The following is a 25,148-nucleotide window of genomic DNA, read 5'->3' as shown; positions in this document are numbered from 1 at the left end:
TTTAGACAGGACATTTCAGGGTTGGGGAGATTATAGTGGGTCTAGGTATCTGACAGCAGTGAGTGGGAGTTAAGAGTTGAAAGCAGTTTCAAAAAAGTGGGCCTTTAGCTTGGATTTGAACACTGCTAAGGATGGAACATGACGTATTGATTCAGGCACCCTGTTCCAGGCATACGGTGCTGCAAGAAAGAAGGGACGGAGTCTGGAGTTGACAGTGGAAGAGAAGGGTACAGATAAGAGGGGCTTGCCCAATAAGCAGAGATAACGGGGGGGGGGGGGAGAGCATAGGGGGAATAAATGAGGAGAGATATCGGGGGTTTTCAAAATATCCCTAATGAATATGTGTGAGAAGGATCTGAATACAATGGATGCGGTGGGGTGTACAAATCTTTTTCATGCATATTTATTTGGGATGTCCTGAAAACCTGGCACGTTGGCAGCCCTTTGTTGCTCTCTATGTTGAGAAAGCCACATCAGGGGCATACTCACATTATTAACCTGTTTTTACAAAAAAATTTATTTTCACACTAGATCTCTAAAATAATTTTGGAATACTGAGCAACAATGTTTCACACATTCTTTTTAACCCAAACTAAAAGTAAAAAAAAAAAAAAATCATGATAAAAGTCCCAAACTGACCTTAACATTTTTTCCATGCACATCCCTAAGACTCACCATCATACAAGAGGAGACAGCTTGCTCACCACATATGTTCCCTCTAAACGGAGCACGTGAGCAATTGCTCATACATTCTAGGAGCGTTCTAGGAGATTTTACATGGTCGCTCACAAAAATACTTGCAAATCTGGAAAATTGTTGGTTTTTAGAACTTGCTGCTCACATGAGAAAAAATCTGCACGTGCCGGCCAAACCTTAGAGGGAGCATTGTTCACCACTATACAGGAGGAGACAGCCACATCGGGGAAGAAAGCACTCACCTTTAAACAGGAATATACAGCACACACAAATAGGATGCTGGCCAGAATGATGAAGATGCTACAGTAGACTCCAAGCATCAGAGCAGAGCTGCAGGAAGAGACCTACAGTTAAGGAGGAGTTGGTGTCTAAGTCTCATAGGCCTGCACTTTGCGTTACGTGCAGAATCCATTTCACATGTACATGCAATCTAACCAATGCATCACACTAATGTGAACACACATGCACATAGACATTTCAAGCGTCACCTCTACAACAAAGCTTAAATAGATGACTACCAGTCAAACAATCTCTCCGGTCTCTATGCAAGAGGAGGGATGGCAGAAAACTGCTATGCCACCACAGTACTCCCTTAACAGACTCTTAGAGGGAAAGAGGAGGGTTATGAGTCAAAGGTTATACTCACTGTGGGAATATCACAATCTGGATGAAGCAAATGAAGCAAAAAACCAGCAAAGTGCAGGCCACATAACCCCCAAATCGGTCATCTATTTTCTTGGAATACTGTAAGCAAAAAAGAGAGATGCTTATTAGAAAAAACACACACAGAGGAATATTTTTTTAAGGAAGACAAAAAGACGTCAGCTATAGGACAAAGAGAACAGGGCTATCTGAGCTAGAATGAGCAAAAATCAGGGACTCCCTTGAAAAAGCCAGTTGGTGAAACATGTCGGCAGAAGTCCACAGCCGATGAAATTGAAGCTGATTTAAAAACAAGTTTTAAAAGATAAGTGATTCAGCCTTAAATATTTTAAAAGAAAGAAAAAATAGTTGAAATAGTTGAAAATTAAGTTATATATAAAACAATGTATAAGCAGAAGGATCGATGACAATCTAGCAGATCTTCAAAAAAAGTTTATTGAAGAATGCTGCACCATTCCGAAGACCCTAAAAACTGTTGAATTTGCATGCTAAAAGAATAACAAAACTGCATATAGTAAATAAGTTATCTTATTGATATTTATTGCAATTTATTTTCTGTTAAATCTTTATTCATTTTAAAACCAGCACAAAGTGCAACATATTATTACATTACATTACATTAGTGATTTTTATTCCGCCATTATCTTGCGGTTCAAGGCAGATTACAGAAGAGGATTTCAGAATTACAGAAGAGGATTTCTGGACATGTCCAGAGGTGTTACAGAGTAGAGAGGGTTGCTTCAGAGGATTGAATGTTTGGACCCCGTGAGGGGTGCCGAATGGGGTGAGGTGGCAAGAGGGAAGGGTGGTGGTGGAGAGGAATAGATGCTGAAAAGAAACGGGGAACAGATAGCGGGGAGAAGACGCTGAAGGGAAATGGGGAAGAGAGAGTGGGGAGAAGACGTTGAAGGGAAATGGGGAAGAGAGAGTGGGGAGAAGACGCTGAAGGGAAATGGGGAACAGAGAGTGGGGAGAAGATGCTGGAAGGAAAGAAGACAGAGATGCCAGACTATGGGGGGAGTGGAGGCAAGAAGATGGGTGCCAGACCAATTGGGGAGAGGTAAAGGGAGAGGCACAGTAACAGAGCAAATGGAAGATGCAGAGCGAAGACAGACAGTGGATGGAAGGAATTGAATGAGAAGATGAGGAAAGCAGAAACCAGACAACAAAGGTAGAAAAAAAATTTCTATATCTTTTTTTTTTTTTTGCTTTAGAATAAAGTAGTATATTGTGTTGATAAAAATTTGTAAACAAAGCCCTGCCAGCTGAACATCTCCTTCTCTAGTTCAGCAGCCAGAACTTTGATTTATAAGGAAGGAATAAGCTAAATATTGCAGTACTGAGGCTTGTATGGTTGCTGCAGGGATAGTAGTCGCAGGAACGGGGCAGTGACAGGGACAAATTTTTTTCACGTGTCATTCTCTAATACAATTAATAGAAGACTGTATGGTTGATGTCCTATACTGATAAAATTTTATTGCTGCTGATACATCATCATAAGTGTCTCTGTGACCACCAGCAGTATATCAAATTCTAATAAAGGGCTCCTTTTACTAAACAGCGATAGAGGTTTTTAGCACTGGTGGGTGAGGTAAAAGCTCCAGCACTCATAGAATTCCTATGAACATCAGAGCATTTACGTTACCAGCTTGTGCTAAAAATCTCTAGCGCTGTTTAGTAAAACCCAGCAAAAGATAAGATTAAATTATGTAAGAGTATAGATTGCTCAGGAAAACCAAGTTTTATTTATAAACTCCAAGATTCAAATTGGCGGATTTAAGGTCATTTGGAAGTATTGGATGATGTTATTTCAGATGGTAAGCTGCTTGATTTTTCACAATTGCAACACAAATTTGGTCTTAATAAATCACAAAATTATAGATGGTTGCAGTTAAAGCAGGCCATTCAGGTTGGGTTCCCTGAATGGAAAAATCAGTATAGTTTGCCGCTCTTTTGCTTTCAGAAGTTAGATAACTAAATCTAATAGATGCTGGCACTGTCATCTTGAAGCTGGGACATTAGATCATTTGTTATTCTATTGCCCATTAATACTTGCTTTTTAGAAATCAATATGGGGGTCAAATAAATAATTTGTTAGATAATCCGGTGGCATTATCCTATGACACCATATGGTTTGGCATGTCAATGAGGGCTAAAAGCCAAATATCCTCTAATAACAATAAGCTTCTACTCATTATGACAGGGGTTGCCATACAACAGATTACGAATAATTGGAAAAATTGGAATAGGCTGAATTATAGCTTTTGGTGGAACTCCTTGTGTCACATATTCAAAATGGAAAGGATAATTGCTATACAGCAAGGAAATTTTTAAAAAATTTCAGGTTATTTGGGAGCCATTAGCAAGATACTGTAAAGATTGAAATTACTGCATAGAATAAATATTAATTTTTTCCCTTTTGTTCATACACGTCCAGGGTGGGGTAGGGTGGGAATATTTTATGATTTCTTTTGCTTATGAATAACTGTTAGGTATAAGGGAGAGAGGATATTTAATGTGAGTTAGAATTTGATGATATATTAAGTGATGTTAAAGTATAAATGATTGTATTATATGTTACACTTATTGTGAGCTTTAAAAATGAATAAAGATTAATTTTTTTAAAAAGTTTTATTTATAAAAATATTTATTTCTCAAAGTTGGGTTAAAAAAAAAATTTGAACTAAACAACAAGACTTTGATTGCCATGTAGAGAGAAAGATCATGAGATAGAGACATCATGCTTGGCAAGGCTGAAGATCAATGCCAAAGAGAAAAGCTGGCATGTGATAGATTGATACAACAGTAGCTATGGAGGTCCCTCTGCCAACAATTAGCCACCTGACTGAAGACAACACAGCTCAAGGCAACTATCTATAGGGTCACCATGAATTGACATAAATTCAATGGGACATAACATATGGATTTTCAGATTATGTGTGACTAGAAATAATATCACTTAAAGAAAAGCCTTTTGTGATCATACTGAAGTTTGACTATGTGCAGCTTTGGTTTACTCACATCCAAATGGTGAGTTATTTCTGCTTATTCATTTTCATCCCTTTGCAGTATGAAATCCATATTTTTGTGGGTGATAGTAATGTGCTTATGAAGTGTGAATTAATGGTTTGGTATGAGCTCTGTGTGAATTATGCCATTGTCAAGTCTTTGCTCCATAATTGCATCTGGACCTTTGTGTGCTACAATTGCTCTTCTTCATAGTTATGAATTTCTAATAAAAGGTTTTAGAACACTTGGTTTGGTACCTTCACTCTGTGCTGATTTTGTCTGCAAAGGTTTGTCTTTTTCTTCTTCTTCACCCAGCAACATGATGCCCTGACAAACCCCCAGTGAACAAGTGCAACGCAGCTTCACCCAAACAGCCTCCATGTGACAAGAGGCCACAGTGATTATAATCAGATCATTCTCCCCCACCCCATACTGGTGGCAAATAGGCTAATAGAGATCTTTGCAAATAAATAATTAAGAATCCACTTTACTCGTATAAAGTACCTAGGCTCTCACCTATAACATTCTGCTATTCTTGGGAACCAAGAACCAGAATGATCCAGTCTGAAGCCTGAGAAGAAATCAGGAAGATACAAAAGAAACAGATGCCCAAGAAAAGGCAAATTCAGCTAGACCAGGGGTAGGCAATTCCGGTCCTCGAGAGCCAGAGCCAGGTCAGAATATCCATAATAAATATGCATGAGATAGATTTGCATCTCAAGGAGGCAGTGCATGCAAATCCATCTCATACATATTCATTTGGATATCCTGAAAACCTGACCTGGCTCTGGCTCTTGAGGACCGGAATTGCCTACCCCTGAGCTAGACCAATGTTAGGGATATCCTAAGGAGAAAGAGAGGATCACTGGGGAGAAAGAGGGAATCAGTACATTTGCTATCCTGCAGTAGCCATAAGCAAGCCAGATAGGCAAAAGCAATCCCCAAGCAGTGCATTCAAAACTCACAGCCCATCCTTACTGGACTGAGATCCTGTCTTAGCACCAAACCAAAATGCTATCAAATATGAGGTAGCCAGGGTGAGGATCAGCAGGCATGAGCACACACATACCAAACCCTCCTATGATAGAGGAGTTCAAAATCAGCCTGTCTTCCTTTCTTGAATGGCTGCAGACAAAATCTGCATGAAAGAAGTCCCCCTTAGAATGCAAGAGAAGCTAGATCCAGTCCTATGATCAAGTAGAAATGACTCCCAGAAAATAAGATGCCATGTCAGGAGTGTCAGAGAATCTCAGAGAACAAAAAAGATATCTCAAGCAGAAAGTTCCAGGAAGAAAAGAAAATCTTAAGAACAGAGTTTTAGACAAAAACTTAAATTAATTATTTGTACTTGAACAGGAGCTGTACATTTAGCAGTTTGGTTTGGGATTGCCATTAACCAACAGTGTGTTTCACATTAAAGATATGCTGAGCAACTATTTTACTAGGCCTTTTGTGTATTTGGTAAAACATGAGGTTTCCACATTATATAGGTCCTGTCAGCAGATGTGACGCATTTAGATTATTTCAAAGGTATCACAATCTAAAAAGAATCAAGTTTGGGAAGTCATATATGGTTTACGTTTATTGGCATTGATTAATCGCCTTTCTTTGGGGGATAACAAGGTGATGTACAATTTTTTTTTTCTATTCAGAAAATGGCTGCTGCAGCAGTCTCATGAGGTTGCCACAGGAACTCGTGACAGCCATTTTCTGTAACGAGACTGCAACGGGCAGGAGGATTGCTCCTTGTCCGACTCACTGCAGGACCACTAGGTATGCCTTGGATGGGTCCGGAATACTGGGGGAGGGGGAGTGGAGTTGGCCGGGACAGGACATGGGAGGGATCACCAGAGCTTAAGGTAAGTCTGGGAGAGGTCTGCGATAGCTGAGTCTGGGGAGGGCCAGGAGAGGACACCTCAGGGAAGGTAAGATTGGTGCCAGAATGGAAGAAAGGAGAGATAGTATTACCATACTTGGATATAAATCCTCAATTTATATTCGAGTCCAACTTTTTCCCTTTTGGTGAAAAAAAAGGTTACACCTGAAATGTAATTCTACTGGAATGTCCCAGATATTTTCTATATTGTAATCCGCCTAGAACCGCAAGGCACAGGCGGAATAGAAATCCGTAATGTAATGTAATGTAATATATACGGTATTAAATAGTTAACACAGCTTTATAGTTAACACACAGATCCCTTAAGAAGAAAAGAAAATTCAAGTTTTAGAAATCAAATTACTTCACTGACTTTTGAAGACTTCTACTGTCTTAAAGAAATGGAAATTAATTGAAGCCCTGGGGTACTGAGAGGGGAGTGCCATTTTGAGGCAGGCTATAATGTAATGTGGACAAGAGGAGAAAAGTGGTAAGAAAGAGAGTGGAAAATGAATGGACAGAAATGACCAAAAACAAAAGCAGAGGGTGTTTGCAGGGCATAATTGCTGTCATCCTCACCTTCTTTTCTAAATCTGGGGTCTGAAAAGTGAGCAAAAACTTTTTCACATGGTCCTTTCGCAGCTGGTCAATGCTTCGAGCATCTATTGCTCGTCCCAGAAACTCATCTACTTCATCCTCAGGATTCAGGGCTTCCTGTGCATTCCTGCTACAGTCCAGGAGAAAGAGAATAAAAATTAAAAGATGAAGAAATAGGCAAGTGACATATTCCCAACCAAACAGCAATATTCCTGCCTACTCAAAAGCATGTTCTACCACCACCACCATAGTAACACAAAACATGAGGGTACAAAAGGACCATCTAAGGCTGTCAAATTTATTTCCTGGTACAATGCTATAAATTCCAGTTGATATTCCAACTTTCTTTTGACAATAGGGATCCTCTGTGCTTATGCTAAGCTTCCTTGAAGTCTGCTACTGCTTAAGTTTCCCATCGACTCCTCTGGAAGGTCCTTCCATCCTTCTAAGAATTTATATTGCTGGGTAAGATGCTTCCATAGGAACTGACATATTTGAGGACTGTGAGTTTTGTTTTTAAATAATACCTGAGAAGAACACGAATTTCAAAGAAAAACTGGATAATTCTTAGAAAAGCAAAGAATGTCTTACACAAGGGATCAAAAATATTTTTTGAAATCACTTTATTGGGTATGACAATACATAAGTATAATTAGAGCATATAGAACAGTTCAAAAGGTTCAATAAGTGAGATCACAAAAAATAATGTATGTAAGGACAGCACAGTCAATCAGACTCATATAATTTTTTTTAATAATTTGATTCCCCGCCCCTCTTAAAAGGACACCTACAACTTATTAAAAACTAAGCCCATCCCAACGTCCCCCCTCTTATTGAACCTAAGCACCCCCATAAACATTTCTCCTTAGAGCGGCAATCCAAAAAAAATTATATATCTGCATAAAAGGAAATTATTATTTAATAGCTTAACATCAGCAATAAAACTAAATATCAGAGAGTAGGAAAGAAATAATTAATTTTACTTCTAATTCTACTTGTCTTCCCCGAGAGCCTGTTTTATCCCTCAGTTGTTTAGTAGTCCAACTGATTCTCTTCCCGGCTTCTTGCTTTTAATGAGAGAAAGCTAACATGGATTTAGTCAAGGGAAATCTTGCCTCACCAATCTACTGCATTTCTTTGAAGGGGTGAATGAACATGTGAATAAAGATGAGTCAGTTGATATTGTATATTTGGATTTTCAAAAGGTATTTGACAAAGTACCTCATGAGAAACTTCTGAGGAAATTAGAAAATCATGGGATAGGAGGTAATGTCCTATTATGGATTAAGAATTGGTTGAAAGACAGAAAACAAAGAGTAGATTTAAATGGTCAATATTCTCAATGGAGAAGGGTAAATAGTGGTGTTCCCAGGGGTATGTCCTGGGACTTCTGTTTTTTAACATAGTTATCAATGATCTAGAGATGGGAATAACTAATGAGATAATTAAATTTGCTGATGACATAAAGTTGTTCAAAGTGGTTAAATTGCAAGAGGATTGTGAAAAATTACAAGAGGACCTTGGGAGACTGGGCGTCAAAATGGCAGAGGACATTTAATATAAGCAAGTATGGAATGATGTACATGGAAAAGAGGAACTTGAACTACACTTCTCCCTCTGTATTCGCAGTTTCTGCATGCGCAGTTTTGCTTATTCGTGATTTTTCACATGCTGACTCCGCCTCCCCAAAATTACCGTACGTCATGAGTAACGTTCCTTTTCCTTTACTGTACCGATAAGAGTTTAGCGCTTACCAATATTCACTCTAAAAATCGCTGCTTCCTTGCCATCTCTCACAAAATTGCTGCTTCAAATCTTTCACCCTCAAAAAGCTGCTTCCCATCTTCCCAGTGTGCACAGAGAAAAACGCTGCTTCCCAGCATCCATAGAGAGAAACGCTGCTTCCCAGCATGCATGGAGAAAATCGCTATTACCCTGAAAATCACTGGGAATCGCTACTTGCCTGCTACCAGCCTGAAAATCACTGGGATATTGCCTCTCCTTCAGGAACAGGTCAGGTCTCTCACCAAGGCTACAAAGCGCAAGAGTTCAAGTGCTAACGAAAGTGCTCCCAAAAGAGAAAAAAAAGTGAAATCCTTACAAGAAAAGGTAGAATTATTGGATATGCTTCAGAGACTAAAGTCATCCTCCGCTGTTGCTCGACATTATGGCATTAATGAGTCAACCGTTAGGTACATAAAAAAGAATGAAAAACAAATCCGTGAAGCTGTTGCGGCAGCTGCGCCAGCAGGAGCGAAGACAATACATGTTATGCGGGATGCCAATCTCTCTTGTATGGAAGCTGCAACATTTCTGTGGGTGCAGGATTGCTACAAAAAGAGACTCCCGATAGACTCTATGATATTAAGAGGAAAGGCAAAGTCTTTGTATGATAACATGAAGAGCAGAGAAGGTGGAATGTCGCAATCTACTGACTTTCTGGCCAGTAAAGGGTGGTTTGATAAATTCCGTCACAGGTATGGCCTGCATAATGTGAGAGTGACAGGAGAAGCAGCATCTGCCAACCAAGAGACAGCTAGAGAGTTCCCTGCTACCTTTAAGGAAATTATTGAAGAGAAGGGATATGAACCTGAGCAGGCATTCAATGCTGAAGAAACTGCTCTCTTTTGGAAGAAGATGCCACAAGAACTTTCATTAGTAAAGAGGATAAGCAAGCACCAGGTTTCAAGGCTGCAAGGGATAGATTAACCATGCTGCTTTGTTACTTCACACTTCACAATCCCCGGAAGGAGCTGCCAACTCATATCAGAACATGTGTGTTATTTTGTACATTGCAAGCTGCCTGGTATTGGCTCGTGCAAGCTAGGGGGGGGGGATCCGATGGCCACAGGTTTTTTGCCTTTGCGGGGTAATCCAGCTTTTCCTCCGGGTAGGAAGGAAAATCACAGGAGTATTCGTCCTGGGGAGAGAGAGGAGTTTCCCGGTTAGAACACCTCTTGGGGGGCCGACGGGGAGCTGTTGGCCTGTGCAGACCTGCAGATTGTGGTGGGAGATACCTGGGGAGCGCAGTTTGCAGGTTATCAAGTGAGCACAATTGAGCAAGCATTTGGGGGCCAGGTTGCAGGAGTTTTTCATCCGGGAGGAGGGGATTTCCCTCTCGGTGTCCAGCATACATGCTAGTTTGCAAGACTTACAGCCGGCTAGGGACTATCAGTTAGTCAGGGGTAAATGGGAGATAGAATTGCAGATCAACTTGGGACAATGGGATGTTGCCCGTACTTTGAGGGCGACGCCTGGGGTGACCCCATGTGCTTGGTTGCGGGAAAAGTATTACAAGGTGACCTTACGCACTTTCTATACTTGTACACAGTTGTATTACAGTGGAGATCTCCCCACTCCAATATGTCATAAATGCGGGATGGGGACACACACATTGGGACATGCCTTTTGGTCTTGCCCCATCATCCAGTGCTTTTGGAGGCGTATAGTCTCATACATGTCAGGGTTGATTGGTAGAGCCTTGCGGAGTACCTCAGCCCACTTAGTTTTGGATTTGCCGGAGGCTTATGGCCATTTGCCTAGGGGGAACCGGGTTCTCTGTAGGAAGATGAGCTTGCTGGCCCAAAAATGTATTCTTCAATAGTGGATGGTCTGGGACCCTCCGGCGCTTTGGCTTTGGAGGAACCAGTTGCGTCAGTTGGTCACCTTGGAAGCGAGGGATGCGAGGGGGGGGGGGGTGTCTCGGAAGCGGAAGTTAGTGTTCTTGACTATATGGGAGCCATATCTGCATTCCTTACCTCCAAAGGGACGAAGTGAGGTATTACGATGGGTGTCCTAATCCGGGCACTCAGCTGTTGCTGGGGTGAGACAGTCAATGTGAGGCACAGTGGGGTGGGGTGGGGTGGAGAGTACCAGGGGGGGGGATGGGGGTTGTGGGAAGGGGGAGGGGGAGGTGTTCTGCTGGGTTTTGGTACTTAGTTAAAGGTATAATTTCTAGGGATGAGTGGGGGGGAGGGAGGTGGAGTGGCCTTCTTAGGGGCTCATAAGAGTCCAGGGCCTCGGGGTGCCATTCCACCGATTCTGGCCTTGCTTGCCATAAGTGGACTTGGCAGGGGGTTTGTTGATGTTAATCCTTAACAGTTGATGCTTGTTATAGTATTGAGGAAAATGTTTCATTGTTTGTTGCTGTGAACCCTTTTTTGCCATTGTTTTGCTTACTCTATTGTTTGCATCAATAAAAATTGTTTGAACCATAACCATGCTGCTTTGTGCAAATGCACTAGGTCGTATGATAAAGCCAACACTGATTTATAAAGCCGCAAACCCCTGAGTCTTGAAGGGAAAAGATAAGTTCCAGCTGCCTGTTTACTGGATGAGCAACAAGAAGGCTTGGATAACCAGAGCTCTGTTCCTAGAGTGGTTTCATCAGTGTTTTGTGCCAGAAGTAAGAAAATACCTGGCCAATAAAGGAATGGAATTCAAGGTTCTGTTGGTATTGGACAATGCCCCTGGACACCCAGACAAACATGAGTTCCATATTGAGGATGTTGAGATAGTCTACATGCCCCCCAACACAACATCTCTCATCCAGCCTCTTGACCAGGGGGTAATAAGGACCTTCAAAGCACACTACATACGGTATTCATTGGAGAGGATTGTCCATGCTATGGATGAAGGTCCCAACGTGGAGAACATCATGAAAAATTGGAAGGACTTCACTATTGCTGATGCCATCAATATTATTGAAAGAGCAGTGAAAGCTGTCAAGCCAGAGACAGTGAACTTGTGCTGGAAGAATCTTTGGCCTGAATGTGTAAAAAAGGATAACACTGTTAATATTACAGAGCCAGGCCAAGAAATAATGGAAGACATCATTGACTTGGCAAAGCAGGTGGGTGGGGAAGGCTTTGAAGATATGGATATGGAGGATATTCAAGACTTAATAGACACCAGAGCAAATGAACTAACGGAAGATGATCTCATTGATCTGCCTGCTCCTGAAGGAGAGGCAATACCAGATGAAGAAGAGTAAGGAGGAGTAGAAGATAAAGTGGTAGAAGACAAGTTTACACTGGATAATATTGCAGAGGGCATACGTAGGTTCAATGGTGCGATTGACTTTTTCTATGACATCGACCCATCCATGGTACGTGCGTTAAAGATGAAGGAGTTAGCAGAAGCAGCGATTTCTACATACAAAAATATATATAAAGAAATGATGAAGCAGAAGAGCCAGATGGAAATCACAATGTATTTCCAAAAGATACCTAGAGTCACTGCCTCTCCATCCACTGCCTCACAATCCACTTCTTCCACCCATGAGGAGGCATCCCCTTCATCTCTTCATCTTCCTCCTACTGAAGACCCACTTCCACTGCCTGGGGAGGCCCCTGGTGCTCACTTATCCTCTTCGTCTCCTCCTCCTGCAGTACTTGTACAGGACAATGAGGATGAAGACACTGCCTGAGTATTTTTTAGTACTGTACTGTATACAGTACAGGTAATCCAGTATTGAACTCTCAGTATTGAACTTTTTTTTTTTACTTGTTGAGAAACCAGTATTGAACTTTTTTTTTTACGCTGTTGAGATTACTCTACACTACTGTATTGTTATGCAATAAATATTGTTATTCCCCCAAAATTGTGAATTTCAATAGTAATAATAGTGGCTGTTTCCAAAAACTGCAAATAACAGTTGAAAAGTTATTTGCGGTTTAAATAGTAAAAATGCTGACTGTTACAAAAAAACGCGAACATATAAAAAGTCATTTCCATATTCACAGTTTTTCCATATTCGCGGTTATATTCAGCCCGTATCCACCGTGAATACAGAGGGAGAAGTTTATAGCTATGTGATGCAGGGTTCCACATTAGGAGTTACTGCCAATGAAAAGGATCTAGGTGTCATCATCGAGGACACAGTGAAACCCTCTGCTCAATGTGCGGTGACAGCTAAGAAAGCAAATAGAATAGTAGGAATTATCAGGAAAGGAATGGAAAACAAAGATGAAAATGTTATAATGCTCTTGTATCACTCTATGATACAGCCACACCTCGAATATTGTGTGAAATTCTGGTCGCTGTATCTCAAAAAGATATATCAAAATTACAAAATGAAAAAAAGGGATGGGATGATTTCCCTATGAGGAAAGGCTAAAGCGGCTAGGGCTCTTCAGCTTGGAGAAGAGATGGTTCAGGGGTAATATGACAGAGGTCTATAAAATACTGAGTGGAGTGGAAAGTGTAGAAGTAATTCACTTGTTTACTCTTTTCAAAAATACTAGGACTAGAGGGCATGTGATGAAGCTACTAAGTAGTAGATTTAAAACAAACTGGAGAAAATATGTCTTTACACAATGTATAATTAAACTCTGGTATTCGTTGCCGGAGAATGTGGTGAAAACAATTAGCTTAGTGGGGTTTAAAAAAGGTTTAGATAATTTCCTAAAAGAGAAGTCCATAGGCCATTATTGAGATGGCTTCGGGAAATCCACTTCTTAATCCTAGGATAAGCAGCATAAAACCTGTTTTATTACTTGGGATCTAGCTAGATACTTGGAGTCTGGGTTGGCCACTGTTAGAAACAGAATACTGGGCTATATGGACCTTTGGTCTGTCCTAGCATGGCAATTCTTATGTTCTCACATGCGGAGTCAGTGCAGTCCAAAATGGTTTCCAAATGGTCACTGCAGGATTTTAAAAGACACCAACCCATTCAAGGGTTAATACTGCAGCAATTGGTGTTTCCATTGACACAATGTAGGATCTTCAGGTGTCAACCAGTAGAGGAGGATATACCTGAAGTCTGCTACTGCTTAGGTTTCCCATCATTCCACTCAGGCTAACAGCAAAGCTTTATGAAAAAATAAAAATTCCCTGTGCCCACTGAATGCATTTCAAACATTCCATCAAAAAGATGACATGGCATTAAAGCAACAGCAGTTGTAGAGTGGTTAGTTGCTGGCACAACTGTCCCCAAAAGGTCTGGATATCTGGGCAATGTCAGAACATAAGGACTCCAACACTTAAGGTCTAAACTCGCATCCTCATCCCTGCATTTAGGGCATTCATCCATCTCCTTTAGCTTTACCCTATACACTCTATAGCAGTGGTCTCAAACTGCTAGGTACTATTTTGAGGCCCTCGGTATGCTTATCATAATCACAAAAATAAAATAAAACAGTTTCTTGATCATATGTCTCTTTAGCTATAAATTACAATATTATTATTAAGACTTAGCCAAAAGGAAAGAGTTATAAACTATAAAGAGTTTTACCTCATGCAAAATTGTCATTTCTTAAATAAGACATTAACTAATTTTTCTGAGGCCCTCCAAGTACCTACAAATCCAAAATGCAGCCCTGCAAAGGGTTTGAGTTTGGGACCACTGCTCTATAGGGAGGTATGCACTCACTCAATTGCCCCTCACCATCTCTCTTTGTTTATCTCCCCCTATGACCCCCCCATGAGCTCCGCTCAGCTGGTAAGTCCCTCCTTTCTGTGCCCTTCTCTTCAGCTGCCAGCTCTAGACTACATCCCTTCTGCCTTGCTGCGCCGTATGCTTGGAACAAGCTGCCTGCATCCCTACAGTGGGCTCCGTCTCTAGCAATGTTTAAGGCCCAATTAAAGGCCCACCTCTTTGAGAGTGCTTTTGACTTCTAAATCCTCTCACTTTGGGTTCTGCATCCCCAATCCTATATGTCATATTTGTCTGTCCAAGTTAGATTGTAAGCTCTTCTGAGCAGGGGCAGTCTATAAATGTCAAAATGTACAGCGCTGTATAAGCCTTTCAGCACTATATAAGTGCTAAGTAGTAGTAGTAGTAGGTATGTATGCCCTAAATAAAAATTTATAACATACCTCCCACAAAGCTATATTAGTTGTAACAGTGGTTATTCACTTCAGGCAATCCTCAGAAATTTCATGACCTAAATCCATACTCAGTGAGTTACCAAGCCATCAAAATTGTACAGTTCCTCCTCATAGTTTAAAATTTTATGATGACTAACCATTTTAATTTGTAACTGGACTTGCAAACAATCCATTGACAGTGCAGAGGCTAGTAGGGTATGGATGTAATGTTTCATTTCTGCATAGGTGTGCCATTTGGTATTGATCTGAAATTCTGTCTGAAGGTCTTAAAAAAATCCTCAACACACCTGAGATGTTAAATCAGGCATAAATGTGGGATTTACACATGGGGCAAAAACTGTGTAGTTGTATTCATTTATTCATTCATTCAATTTTCTACACCATTCTCCCCAGGGAGCTCAGAACGGTTTACATTAATTTATTCAGGCACTCAAGTATTTTCCCCCGTCTGTCCTGGTGGGCTCACAATCTGTCTTTCTAGCTAGAAAAATTTACAAAGTGCCGCCACATAATCCAGACAGATTGTAGTAATACATGACTGGACCATGTAAAAAATAACTATGGTATAGTGGTGCATATAGGGTAGCTTCAAAATGCATGATTGAATAATGATCTGTCCCATAGAAACAGCCTCTAAGATGACAAATGCCACAGGTCACACTGAATCTCTAAAGACTAAGGCAGCCAAAGCCCCCTTTCTATCTTTATAAAGCAGGGATGGAGGTACCGGTATTTGGGCTCACTTGTCCAGCCACAACTATTTTGTTAGAATTCTATTCACCTGAAAGGGTCCAGGGTAGTACCTGAAAAATACAGATCCACTTGGGCCCCAAAATCATCTAATATAATAAAACTCTAAGCCGCGCATGCGCACTCCCTCTGCGTGCGCCGGTTTTCCGTGAGCTGTAGGGACCTGCAGGTAGGTGTGCGCATGCGTGGCTTAGGGTTCTGTTTTTCGGTCTGGCCTGCTCCCTGCTGCTCCTTGCCGTATTGTATTTTTTAGTTGAAAGACGCGGCGGCGGACTTCCGACGCAGGTGGGGATCATGAGAGGAGCCGCCGCCGTGTCTTTCAACTAAAAAATACAATACGGCAAGGAGCAGCAGGGAGCAGGCCAGACCGAAAAACAGCAAGGAGCAACAGGGAGCAGGCATGCATGGGCATGTTTTTGAGTTAGGCATTTATGCCAAGAAAACCCTGGAATAAATACGATGCGTCTATAAGTTAGGACACCTAGCAACAACTAATGCCACCTATGTGGTGGTAAGCATGATGCTATATAATGTGCCTAACTTCTATAGAATCACGTTTAGCACCACTAGTCGGCACCAATTTTTTAAGAAACCTATATAGAATCGAGCCCATAATACCTGCTGGGATATCTGTGCTATCTTTGTCCTGTTCACATATTTTTTTAGGGTTTATGCAGGTTCCTCCCCTTCAGTAGCATACATTGCCTTTAAAAAAAAAGGCATAAAAATGATCTGAAATATCTTCCGTAATATGAGTTATGTTCACTGCCAGCATTTGGGCTGGCATATCCAGAAGGCCAGCAAAGGCTTCTGGGATATTATATTAAGCAATCTGACCCTTGGGATTGCCACTGCAAGCAGCCTAGATGCCTCCTACTTTCTGGGCAGCTTAAAGACCAGTACTTAAGACCAACAAAAGACCTTTTGCTTAATGCTTGGGAGCATCCTTTAAGCCCTGGACTTTCAAAATATATGATACATAAGAATTGAAATACAGAGATAGACTGAAGGTCCATCAGTCCCAGTATCCTGTTGCCAACCCAGGTCCCAAGTACCTAGCTAGATCACAAGTATCAGATTCTATGCTGCTTATCCTAGGAATAAGAAGTAGATTTTCCCCAAGCCATCTCAATAATGGCCCATGGACTTCTCTTTTAGGAAATTAGCCAAACCTTTTTTAAACCCCGCTAAGCTAACTAATTTCACCACATTCTCTGGCAACAAATTCAAGAATTTAATTGCACGTTGTGTGAAGAAATATCATATCACTCCTGAGCCATCTCTTCTCCAAGCTGAAGAGTCCTAGACACTTTAGCCTCTCCCTGAGTGCTTGAGTATAACAAAGAAACCCAGACAGCCTTACTCTACAAACCAGGTATTCAAAAGGATCACACCTCCTTGTCAATTGAAGGCCATTAAATCAAATAAATACCAAATTGTGACATAGAAAGATACTGGAAAATACTAGAACAAGGAAATTCAAGTCTATAAAAGATAGGCTTCGGCCCCTTGCTCTCTTTTCTTCTCTTCCTCCTTCAGCCTCTTCATACCCACCCATTCAGACACACATATCATTCATTCAGGGAGGACATACCCTCCCTGCTCTCTCTCACATCCTCCCTCCTCAGCCATTTACAGGACATACACATTTTCCTTATACACACACAGAAACTGCTTTGTAACCATGTTATGCTCTATATTTGTAACAATAAGCTTATTTCTATATTATGAGTATATCTTTTCTGCATCACCTGGCTATTGCCTCATTATTTTACTTCTCACTGCCTCTGAGGCCTGAACCCAGGACCTAAAAACAACTAGGCAAAAACAAAACACAAAAGATTACATCCAAAGCCTCAGAACATATAGCAGAAATATATTCAGTCCAAACTTTAGTTAAGAATGGCCAGCAGGTGACCCGGCTTATTGCTATATTGAAATAGTTTGTATTTATATAAGGGATGGACTTTTGTGTTTTCTCATGAAATAGTATATTTAATGCTGTTAAAGTGGCTAAATATTTCTCTTTTGCCGCCTGGTATACTAATGTAGTAATTTTTATCCTCCTTCAGTTGTGATTCTAGGCACAGAATATCCTAAGCAATCAATTATTTTTGACGACTAACATTCTGTAAATATGGCCCCGCTTTATCCCAAAATAATATACAATAGGGTCATCAAGATGTGGTGTGTTAAAAATCACCATATTCCTTCCATTTAGACAAAACTGTGTTTGAAATCCTGAGACTTTACACAAATAGCCAGAGAATCACCACTCACTATCGCTCTAGAACTAGCATTCCAAGCTAGATTAACTCACACCATGGCATGATCAGAGATCTCCTTCAGTCTGATTTCTATGCTTCCAACAATAGTCAGAGTGGGACGATTAAGAATATAATCTATGTAAGACATTGTATTATGGGCCTGGATAGATGTGTGCAATCCCTTTGATGAGGGTATAAACTATCCCTATCCCTTTGATGAGGGTATAAACTCCTATCTATCAAGTCTAAGATTTTATATAGGTAAGGCAGATCCTTATTATGTCCCAAGAAGACTGATTGGGCTGTATAAGAAATTTTAAATAAACTTGAGACTTGTACTTAAGTCCATTAAAAACAAGAGGGTGGTCCCAAGGTTCTGAGCATAGGTGCGCACTGGGGATATAAAAAAATAATTATCATAATTATTAGGTACATAGAGACCTAAGATAACAACATCTTTGCCCTGGAGCTCCAAATATACCAATAAAAAACACTTGCCAGGATATATGTTGCTTTAATTTTACATGCCAGAGTCCTATGGAACAATAACACTATATCACCTTTTCTCTCACCTGTAGACACACCAACCACTCCCCCCACACAGTCCCATGTGCTCCTCCACCATCAACCTTGTTTCTTGTAGACAAAAAATAGAGGTTTCATGACAGTTCAAGGTATGTAGTATTCTGAACCACTTGACAGAAATGTTCCAAGACACTATCTAGATACTTTTTTTTAACTATAATCCAATAAATGGTCATAGGATATGCCATAGCTATCCTCAAAGAAAAAGTGATAAAGGTGCCCAGTCCTTCGTATGAGGACAGACTTGAGAACTTAATATGTATACTCTGGAAGAAAGACAGGAGAGAGGGGATATGATAGAGATGATTAAATATCCACATGGCATTAATGTACAGGAGGTCAGTCTTTTTCAAATGAAATAAAACTTCAGAAGAAGAGGGCACAGGATGAAGTTAAGAGGTGATAGACTTAGGAGTAATGTAAGAAAATACTTCTTTATAGAAAAAGTGGTAGATGCATAGAATAGTCTCCCAGTAGAGGTGGAGGAGATGAAGACTGTATCTGAATTCAAGATAGCATGGGCCAGCCATATAGGATTTCTTATGGAGAAGAGATAATGGATGGTGTGGAAGGGCAGACTGGTTGGACTATTTGGCCTTTATCGTCTGTCATGTTTCTATCCTAAGTAGAAGAATCTCAACTTGACAGACTAGATGGGCCAGTTTGGTCTCTTTCGACTGACAATACAATGTCACTGTGCTCAGGTTACCCAGTTGTTAACCTGGTCTACGCCAACTGTGTTTTAGATACACGCCCTGACTGTAAATAACTGCAGAGCAGGAATTTGACACATTTTATTACATAATTTTGTTATTCATCTTTCCAAAATAGCTCAAAAATGAAAGTATAATTAAAAACTCAAACAAAATAATTTTAAATAAAAATCACTAAATAAATGTAATGCCGTCTGATTTTACTGATATTTTGTGTAACCATTGATCTTATGTTCATCTAAACAGGCTGTGGAGTTTCTGAAAGTTGACCATCACTCTGGTGAGACAGCTAGATCTTCTCATATCCAGGAACTGCCCAGATTGTGTGCTCTGGAACATACTGCCAGAGGTTGTGGTAAGAGTTGATAGCATAGCTGGTTTTAAGAAAGGTTTGGACAATTTCCTGCAGGAAAAGTCCATAGTCTGTAATTGAGAAACACATGGAGGAAGCCACTGCTTGCCCTGGATCGGCAGCAATAGAATGTTGCTACTCTTTGTTTTTTTGCCAGGTACTGGTGACCTGGATTGACCACCGTGGGGACAGGCTACTGGGCTCGATGGACCATTGGTCTGACCAAGTAAGGCTATTGTTCTTATATTTAGTTACAGAAAAGTGCTAAGTGTGGGTGAACCATATACTTAATAGGGTGTCTTTATAGGAAAGGGAGGATGTACACTGCCACAAGTACATGAAATGCATTAGAGAATGACATGGGGACAAATGTTTCCCTGTCCCTGCGGGAACTCATTTTCCCATCCCTGTCCCATTCCTACAAGTTCTATTCTCATCTGCACAAGCCTCAAACACTTTAAAATCATAAGTGTTCGAGGCTTGTGCAGTTAAGGTAGAGCTTACAGGAATGGGGCAGGGACAGGGACAGCAACAAAAAACTTATGGGGACAGGATAGGGAAATTGAGGTCCTGTGGGGACAGGGACAAATTTGTCCTTGTGTCATTCTCTAAGATGAATCTAGGTACTTCAAGTGGGCTAACCTGGAACTTTCAAATTAAATACATCAGCTTTCATTATTCTCTGCACAAAACAGGGAAAGGAAATATACTATAAAGCTATGGAAACAATTTCCTGCCAATCGCACTAAGGGCTCTGAAGGAGGTGTAAAGATTAGTCCTCTTTAGCACTACTGTCAGCCAAATCAAGCTCTAAGTCCTCGGTCTCCCAATAGAGGTGGTGAAGACAAAGACTAAGGGCTCCTTCTACTAAAGTGCGCTAGCGTTTTTAGCGCAGGCTGAAGATTAGCGCGTGCAAACCACGCACTAAATAAAGAATACTAACACAAGCTCTATGGAGGCGTTAGCGTCTAGCGTGCGCGGCAATGTAGCGTGCGCATAACCGCTAGTGCACCTTAGTAAAAGGAGCCCTAAGTCTGAATTGAAGAAAGCATGGGATATGTATGCACATGAGATCTCTTAGGGAGAGAAGGAGATAGTGGATGCTGCAAATGGGCAGACTGGATGGGCCATTTGCCCTTTATCTGCCATCAAGTTTCTATGTTTTTAAACTCCAGCTTCTCTACAAGTTTGAGGATAGGCCACATTGGACCTCGTACAGAAGTTGGTGATTTTGGTATTAATAGCAAACCAGCTTGGAATGGAGATGGTTACGCTCTTTGGAGTGATGCACCAAGCAAGCAGACTCTACTCTTAACCGTAAATGTAGAAGAAGGTTCTGGAGTCAACACAGACGGGCTTGGTGCCCCGAGTGATGTCCATGGTGGTGGGTCATTCATCCACCGGTGAATTACCTGATATATAAAACTTGTTACACTTGATGTACTAAGCACACCTCAGAGATCTTATTTATGTCCATTCAAAAGGTAACTAGAGACCAGACTGATGTAGGCCTTGTAGGGGATCTGCACATCCTTAATAACTATGCAAAGAAACTATTAAAAGCTTAGCAGATGGTCCCTGGGAGATCAGTATGGCTCATCTTCAGAATAGTTATGGTTCAGGGGCTTCCATGAGCAGCCCTGGAGTGCGGGAAGCCTCAATTGCATCTAACCTACATGTTATCAAGATGGCAAAGTCTCCACTTAAGACTTGCAGTTCAACAGCTTTAACTCACATAAATAAATAAATATAGTTCCTGGAATTTTGTTTTTGATAAATTTTGAATATCTACATTACAGCTAACACAATCTCTAGAATATATAGCCTCTTGAGGAACCTGAACATATCCTGCTAGTCTTGCTCAAGTAAACTTAAGGACTTGAAAGTCTTGGCTTGGTGTAAGCACTTTTGTAGATATTTGAAGATACTGTGAAGAGGAAGCATGGTTCCATAAAGGAGGTGCTGAAGGAGAAATGTGCTTTTGTTTTCTGAAGCATTTCTCTTGGGAGGAGGAGATTGTTAAGTTTGTTGAGCTACAACTGCTGCAGAGGTGATGTGGGGAAAATGACTTTGAGTGAAGATTTAATGTACACCTCTGAGTCTGGAGAGCTACTAAGTAAATATAAACATTTGTGAGTAGCTCTTAAATTCTGTGTGTAGTATGGCATATTTCTTTATTGAGAGGAAGAATGACCACTGACGGATGGTGCAGTTGAATGATGAGTCCGCGTCCTCTGGGATGTCCACTCTGTTTCAAATCTTCATGTTGTTAGGGTTACCAGATTTCTTAATGCAAAAAAGAGGACAAGTGGCTCTGCTCCATTCTGCCCCAGCCCTGCCCTGTTCCACCATCAGCCCCACTCCCACACAAACACTAATGTGTGATGTCATCATGTCACATCTGCACATGCTCAGAGGCCTTCCAGACACGGTCCTGGCTCAGGGCCTTCCAAAACCCAAACTGCTGGATGGATCTCTTTCCATCCCGTATCTTTGTCCACTTTCAAATTTTCAAACTTTTCATAAACACTTTCTTTTTGTAAATGGTGCAGTATTTACTCCATTCTCATATGAACCTCTATTAGTCAACTGAAGTTCTTCAGGATTTTTTCCATGAGCACAAAACAGAAGTATTGGTTTGGTATATCCACTTTAAATAGCTTTGGGTGAATCTCTTCATGAAAAGGCAGTTAATAAATCACAATTTTAAAAAAATCCTTATTACTCACCACATGGTGTTTTTCAGCATATTTCAATCTCACAATTCCATTTTTAACCTTCCACCTTTCTCTACTATTTCTGAAGTCTTGTCATTTCTCTTTACATCTCTAGCCCTTTTCCCTTTTGCTTGTGCTTTTACCAGCCCTATTTCTTCACTTGAGTTTTATCCAGTATTCTTGGGTCCTTCTGTATTTCATGAATGTCATCTCTTTTGCCTTATTTTTTCACTCACTTGTTTGGAAAACCATTTCCTTTTCCTCTTGTTTTTATTTATTTTCATTAAAGATCTGTTCCCATTTTTACAAATACCCTCAGTTTGAACCAGTGTCATTATCAGTGCACAGTCACATGAAGAGATGTACTTTGCACCTAGATACTTGAAGCTCTCAGTATTATAATCCAAGGGAAACATCTACTAGCATTTCAGGTAGCTTTTGAAACTAATCATTTGCTTCTCAGACATTAGGAAGATTAATACCACACAATAAAAGTACAGTACTCAGTTATCTGGCACCCATGAAGGTTGGTGGATTCCGGATAACTGTAGTTTATGGTTGCTTGAGAGTTACTGTAAAAATAATTTTGTATCCCTTCCCACCTCACTCTATCATCTCCCACCCCAAATTGTAGGTCTAGCATATGTTCTTCCCTTCTTTCTGAGTCATTTTCTCTCTCCACTTATGGGTCCAACATCCATTCATCTCCCCTCCCCAGCATCCTGGTGAACTACCCCTCCCCCCCTCCATATACTTCTGGCTCACCTCTCTCCCTCTGTCTGCATGGGTCTAGCCTCTCAGACCCCCCCCCCCCACACACACACTTACTGAAGAAGCAGCAGCCAGTCAGCAGAGGCAGCGTTCTAAGCAGACTGCTCGTGGCCAGCCCCAGCAGGGCCTTTCCTCTGCTGCTTCAGAAGTGACAAGTCAGAGGAAAAGCCCTGCTGGGATTGGCTGCAAGCAGCCTGTTTTCAGTACTGCCTCTGCTGACCGGCTGCCACTGCTGCTTTGGGTGAGGGACGGACGGACGGAGAGGGGGGTTCACGGCTTAGGACCGCTGCCAATGGTGCTGCTTCGGGGCTGGAGGGAGGGAGGGAGTCATGCCTCAGGACAACTGCAGCTGCTTTGGGGCTGGAGGGAGGGGGATTTGTGGCTTAGAACCACTGCTGCTTCAGGACTGGAGGAAGGGGAGGGGGTTTGCTGCTCAGGACCACTGTTGCTTTGAGGACAATTTTTTTTTTTTTGCCAGTGCTATCAGGAGCATGGAATTGCAGGGTAAAACCATTATTCTTTTACAACAGCAAGTGGCAGCCCTGAAGAAAAAGTAAATTTTGAGATAAGCAGGAAACCTAAGTAGTGTGCTACTAGATAAACATAAAGAGGCTTAGTTGGAAGAATTAATGCAGATGAGAAAAAGTTCTAAATACCTCACGAGGCAAAAATGGCTGCAGGACCAGTCTGACAAGCTTCTTTTTCTGAGGAAAGGAACAGCAAAACACTGAGCAGCAATAGGTTTGCTGACAGGCTGGAAAGGATCACGCTTGCCTGCAAAACTTCTAAACAAGCATGGAATAATCTTCCGTGCTGGCATGAGATGGAGTCAGTGAAATCGGGTGACACGTGAGTGTGTGCATACATGTGCACTGTCCTTCCTCGTCATCAGAGAAAAGCACTTCTCCAGTGATTCACTCACAGCATATTTTAAGGGGTTAACTACGCAAATCCATAATTAAAATGTTAACAATTAAGAGGATTTTATTTTTAATAATAAAGGGTTTTTCAGAGTTAGAGCTTTTATAGAATTCCCCAGTAGTTACACATATAAACGTACATCCTTTGAAAAGAAAGTGTATGTTCATGAGCAGCTTTTAGGCAGAGCCACAATTTATATACATATTTTATAGGGCTGCATTTTGGTTAAAATTTTAATTGTGCCATTAAAAGTATGTTATTTATTTTTGTTCTCACTTAACCCTCCATTACCCAGAGTCACAACAAAGAGCAAAAATAACAAACCTTTAATTGCACGATTAATCACGATGACAAATTTTAATCAAAATGCAGCCCTAAAAAATAAAAGAATAAAAAAAGTAATGAAAATATAAATACAAAATAGAAACTGAAAAATTACAAAACAAAGAATCTAAAACAGCAGATAGAATAGCTTTACACAGCTTTAGAGTTTTCACAGCCTCCTTCAGAAAAGCAAGCCTAATATTTTATAAAATATGAACAAACACTATTCCTTGAATCCAGGGGCAACTGCAGATGCTTTGCTTCTTCTGTTTTACAGAGATGCATTCACACCTATGGCCCACACACAAATGCACCAAAGTCCTTTAAATTTCTATGAGCTTAGGTGCATTTCCTGGACTGGAGCGTGCTAATTTGTTTGATTAAAGAGGCCCTATGGGGCTGATACTATAAATGGGTGTCTCGATTGTAGGCAGCAGTAGGCATCCTACCGCTCTTTAGCAGTCAATCAGGACGCACGTAAAAAAACCAAAAAACAAACAAATCCAAGGCAAGACGCCTACACTGTAGGTGTTTGTCATGGTCAAGGGAGATGCGTCAGGATACTTAAGCTCGCCCAAGGCTGGGTATGGTTGTGCCCGGAAGTGGCCTTGGTTGAACTTGAGGACCTAGGGCTGCGGCAGACACCTGAAATGTAAGCCAAATAGATGCGACTGCTGAGCTGATCGTGGAATCCCCCTGCTGCGATCAACTGAATGGCTGTGGCAGGAGACTCCCCACAAGTCCTGCCGAAATCAGCAGGAAGGATGCCCTCTCCCTTCTGCCCCCGAATCCCCACCCCCTCTGTCAACGACTGGCAGAAGGGATGCCCACTCCTTCCTGCCACCAGTCCCTGAACCTCCCTCCCGATATCCCACACTCTTCCCCGACACTCCCCCCTTCCCCTGTACCTTGTACGAGAAAGTCCTGCTGGAGGGATGCTTATACCCTCCGGCCAACAGACCTGCCACTCCAAAATGGCGGGCCTTCCCTTCCCGGTGCATTCTGGGATGCACCTGGGAAGGGCCTAAAGCCCTGATTGGCTCAGATACCTAATGCCCCTCCCATAGGAGGGGC

General features: G+C 41.3%; 1 protein-coding gene across 7 annotated transcripts in view; it reads right to left on the bottom strand.

The window, feature by feature from the left end:
* ADCY6 (adenylate cyclase 6) overlaps positions 1-25,148 on the bottom strand; it is a 218,515-nt gene that overhangs the window by 30,374 nt on the left and 162,993 nt on the right. For 6 of the 7 annotated variants that reach the window (XM_033938871.1, XM_033938869.1, XM_033938870.1 and 3 more), the window contains 3 exons: positions 6,824-6,971; positions 1,343-1,440; positions 939-1,026 (listed from right to left, as the gene is read on the bottom strand). In XM_033938871.1, coding sequence (XP_033794762.1) covers positions 939-1,026; positions 1,343-1,440; positions 6,824-6,971 — 334 coding nt within the window. The remainder of the gene's footprint in view (positions 1-938; positions 1,027-1,342; positions 1,441-6,823; positions 6,972-25,148) is intronic. The other variant, XM_033938867.1, reaches the window with a different exon arrangement.

Source organism: Geotrypetes seraphini, chromosome 3, assembly GCF_902459505.1.
Source record: "Geotrypetes seraphini chromosome 3, aGeoSer1.1, whole genome shotgun sequence".
Taxonomy (NCBI): domain Eukaryota; kingdom Metazoa; phylum Chordata; class Amphibia; order Gymnophiona; family Dermophiidae; genus Geotrypetes; species Geotrypetes seraphini.
Note: the sequence above shows the minus strand (reverse complement) of the source record. Positions and strands in the feature narration are given on the sequence as shown.